At 44.8% G+C, this 4,316-nt stretch overlaps 1 protein-coding gene across 1 annotated transcript; it reads left to right on the forward strand.

The window, feature by feature from the left end:
* Nucleotides 1–1,358: 1,358 nt before the first annotated feature.
* Nucleotides 1,359–3,945, forward strand: LOC125545625 (NEP1-interacting protein-like 1). The gene is made up of 5 exons (XM_048709636.1): nucleotides 1,359–1,743; nucleotides 2,166–2,344; nucleotides 2,642–2,725; nucleotides 3,325–3,492; nucleotides 3,594–3,945. Exons 1-5 carry the CDS (start codon nucleotides 1,581–1,583, stop codon nucleotides 3,741–3,743), a joined length of 744 nt encoding a protein of 247 aa, XP_048565593.1. The 5' UTR covers nucleotides 1,359–1,580; the 3' UTR covers nucleotides 3,744–3,945.
* Nucleotides 3,946–4,316: the final 371 nt, after the last annotated feature.

Raw genomic sequence — 4,316 nt, forward strand, 5'->3', positions numbered from 1 at the left:
CTGCGCCCATACCCTACCCACTACTAATCGGGTTACCAAGGGCAAGACCCATGGGTGAAGATGGCGAAAGGAACAGGAACCGGAACAAAATAAAAATAAAATAGAAGTGAAAACAGAAGAAAAGGAACAGGAACCGCAAAAAGGAAAGCGCAAAGACAGTGCTACCCACATTATACCAGCAAAAACCGGAACTATCCATGAAGAATCACGCAAAATCAAACACATTATCGATGCTTGGGGCACGGTCTATGCCGTGAGCGACGCGCCGCTCGCGCGCGTACTCGCTGTTATAAGCAGCAAATAACTTTTGCTCCCACGGCCAGAAATTAGTATGCGGCTCATGTTGACCATCCGGAGAAAACGAAAAGAAAGGTAGAACATAGAGATACACAAGCCTTAATGTACATCATCCTGACAACCCCGTTGAAAAAATTATGTCTACTCAATCGACCTAAAATCACATTCCAACTAGGTAATTATAGCGGGGCGTGGCAGAGCGCCGTCTCCTATAGTATTTTTTTCATAGGTAAAAGTTATTTGAACTTTTTTTTGTCATCCGACCCTAAGTACGCATTGCTCTTACTTAGTTTTTAAATTTAAGCAGCAAAAACAATCAAATAAGCATAGTTAAACTAACGATGATGGGCACTTGCACAGATGCGACGCTTTTGCCCCATATTAACTACTCCCTTCATCCCATAATATAAGAGCCTTTTTGACACTAGTTACACTACACTAGTGTAAAAAAAGCTTTTATATTATGGGACAGAGGAATCAGTAAGTAAGTTGTACTACCTCTATACTAAAATATAAGACGTTTTGTGCAGTTCAATTTGAGGTACAATGAAAACATAAAAACGTCTTATATTTTGGTACAAAGGGAGTAGTTGCTTATCACGTGAACTGTGTAAGAGGGATAATAAACAAAAACATCTAGACTTCACAAGCGGAAAAGAAGATTGTGGAGAACATGCATGGAAGAGTGTAGAATGGAAGAGAAGGCCGCGGATATGGTGGATCTCCATTAGAAATAGTGTACCAAGTACTACAATCATACTAGATGCTTCTACTCTAGATCATAGCACGACATGGCAGGATCTAATCAAAAATCTAGCAAAATAAAGAGGAGACTGACCAAGAGTATAGATAGATAGATACAGATATATTGAGTCAAGATTTGAACCGAAGAAGAATCAGGCAGCAGGGAGCGTGCCGCAGCCCTAACCCTGACCAGACCACGACCGAACCCAACCAAAACACCATTCATCGCACGCACGCTTCCAAGCAAGCAACGGCGGTTTCGCCCCCTCGCCCCCGCATTAATTGCGCTCCCATCCCTCCTATCCCCTCCCCTGCTCCGCTCCTCCGCCTCTCCCCATCTCTCTCTTCCTCTGCTCCGTCTCGCCCCAAGACTCCCCTTCCCCACCTCCCTCCGTGTCCCTCAAGATTTCCCTCCCCTCCCTCCCTCCCACCCGCGCCCCGGCGTATATATACGCGGCCCCGACCCGAGCCATTCCACGCTTGCTGCAGGGGTGGCACACGCGCCACGTTCCTTGGACTCGCCGGCCGGCCCTGAATTGATGGATCGTCGGGCGCCTCCCCCTCCTTCCTCGCTCTCCGGCGCCTCGAGTCCCCGCTGCCGCTTCGACGCGGCGTGGAGGGCGCTCCGGAGGCGCGGCGCCGCGGCCGCGGCGGCCCTCGGGCGGGCGCTCGGCGCGCTGCTCACCTTCGTCTTCGCCGTCGGTGCGTGCCCGGTTCTGCTTCCTTGCTCTTCCTTCTCGCTCAATGTTTTGCTACCCGTAGCATTGGTGTCTGATTACGAATCGAGTATTAGGTGGAGTGGAACGGCACCCTTGCCGGTGCAATTTTGGGTTCCTCTGCCATTCTTGCTTCCCGGTAGTCTGCTGGATTTGGCAGCAGGCAGGAATTTCGGATCATTCTTTGCCACTTTGATCACGAGACATGCTAGGCTTATCTTTAAAACCCCCCACTTCTCAGTTTTATACAGGTTTAGGTCCATCACCGGGGCGTCCTCTGTTTAATTCGCTGCTGTATGGCGTATCTGCATTGGAATTGTTCCATGAGTAGCTCATGTGGTGTGTAAATGGTTGGTACAATTAACAATTTTATCTGAAAGTTCGCCTCGTTGTAATTTTATCTTGCAGTGGGTTCACTGGTCGGGATCTTCATCGGTGCCTTCATGGGGATGTCCACGGAAAGCGGCATGCTCCGGGGCGCCGGCGTGGGGGCGGTCTCCGGCGCAGTCTTTTCTATTGAGGCTGTTGAATCCTGCATCGAGATTTGGAGATCTAGCGAATCCGGAAAGTATAGCTTTCTCTTTGTGGTGAGTATGGAAGAATCATCCGGTGACCTCTTTTCTTTATGTACTATCATCAAGAAAGGTGGAGGATCATTTTCATGTACCTACCCAAGCACATACCTCACTACGATGTTGACTGGCAGGAATTATGAAATTTGCTAACTTAGGAAACCATGGAAACATTTGCTTCTCAAGGAGATAATATTGCGTTTCATTAGTTGTTGCACTATGTTATGGACATTTTTGTGTGAATAGGTGAAGCAGCAATTCATAAGCAGAATTAGGTTTTACTTGTTCTGATATTCTGTTTCGGTCTTTCAGCTAGACATCATCTCTAGCCTCTTCAGTGGACGAATTGTTTGGGAGAAGGTCAGTCCAGCACTCCAGCGTGCAGTGCAAAGTCAGGTATATAGCTCTCCATATAAGCTGGTTGTAAATCCATAATGATTGATTGTGTGATATCTGTGCTCTCTAATGCCTAAAATGGTAGGATACCTAGTAACCGTGGCAGATTCTAGGAGAAACAAATCTTATATTCATCTAATATAAGTAAAACAGTGAAACACTTTCAAACCTACAATTTATGATGTAGCAGATTCTTAGCATTAAAATGGTTAGGTACATGGAAAATAACATTCTCCCGCTCTCCTGCGATGGAAGTTTCTAGTCATAGGAATATCTAGAACTAGATTGTGGGGCTAGAGAGACCAAAGCATTAAATGTCTTGTTTTGGCGTCTAAAGTGTGAAATTCTTCAGATATGTATGCGTGGTATTATCTTAATAAAACAAATAAACAATCATGCTATTTTGCAAACTATACTATACAGCAGCATAGATGGTAAATACTCAAGATAAATAATCTATGGTATTAAATTGAGAGAAAAAAACCGTTATCCAAGATTAAACTTGTGAGTGACCATTTCACACCATCTGCTATTTAGGACCATAGAATGTTTCCTTCAGTGTACATACTCTATCTGATTCAATGTTTTTTCTACCGCAGATGAGTTTAATGAGTACACCTTTCATTGACAACAATGACCTTTTCGAAACCGGCTGCACGGGTGGTATGTCAAGAGCCCTGATCAATAAGATCCCAGCAATCAGGTTCAGCGCTGCAACCGATTCTGATCAGGAAACCAATAAGAGCTGCTGTTCTGTATGCCTTCAGGTTAGTTACTGTTCTTGACATGCATTATTCTCAGACTCCCACTAAATAGAAGCCAAGAAAAATAGTTCCTCGTGCTGACGACATGCTAAACTACTGACCAGGACTTGAGACCGCAGCAATTTGTGAGAGCCTTGCCTCAGTGCCAGCACATTTTCCACGTGCGATGCATCGACGACTGGCTTCAGAGGAACGCCTCCTGCCCACTGTGCAGGGCTGGTGTTGGTGTTCACATAGACCACCTGTGCTTATAATTGAATACCCGTGCTCGCGTTCTATGATCGTGAAATAGTCTTGTATACATAGAGGTTTTCTTTCTTTCTTTCTTTTGCCAGTCTGTGGAGTGGGGCAACGTTTCCGGCTGCACGTTTTCTTGTCATAGCAATAACGTGATATGTGCATTATCTAAATGGAAATGACTAACAAGCTACAGAATTATGGGCCATGTTTTTTCTCTGCTGATAGCTACTGGTACTGACTTTGTAAAGGTGAATTCGCTTGCAATCTTGTCAAGTGCTGCAAGTAATGAGTCTTTATACAGCGCAACTGAAGGTTGGTGTTAATTGTACTGTGCCGCCATTGTTTGGTCAGACAGCAACGCTTTCAAATCAACAGCTGCCTGCTTGCGTCGTTAATTTTTAACGCAGACTTCTTGCCCAAGGTTGTGTAGTTTGTGCCTTTGCAAATTACCCTTGTATTTATATGAAAATTGCAAACTATTGAACAACCTTATAAGTAAGTTCTAATACAAATGATTCATGGTAGAAATAGAAACGGAGCTGCCTATGTTCCTTTTTTTTGTTTGAACAAAAAAATTCTCTACAGCT

This window comes from Triticum urartu, chromosome 3 (assembly GCF_003073215.2).
Source record: "Triticum urartu cultivar G1812 chromosome 3, Tu2.1, whole genome shotgun sequence".
NCBI lineage: Eukaryota > Viridiplantae > Streptophyta > Magnoliopsida > Poales > Poaceae > Triticum > Triticum urartu.

Coding starts and splice junctions, on each gene's coding strand:
- LOC125545625 (XM_048709636.1), top strand. CDS start 1,581: ATGGATCGTCGGGCGCCTCCCCCTCCTTCCTCGCTCTCCGGCGCCTCG. Junction 2,345..2,641: donor AGTATAGCTTTCTCTTTGTG/GTGAGTATGGAA, acceptor TCGGTCTTTCAG/CTAGACATCATCTCTAGCCT. Junction 2,726..3,324: donor AGCGTGCAGTGCAAAGTCAG/GTATATAGCTCT, acceptor TTTCTACCGCAG/ATGAGTTTAATGAGTACACC.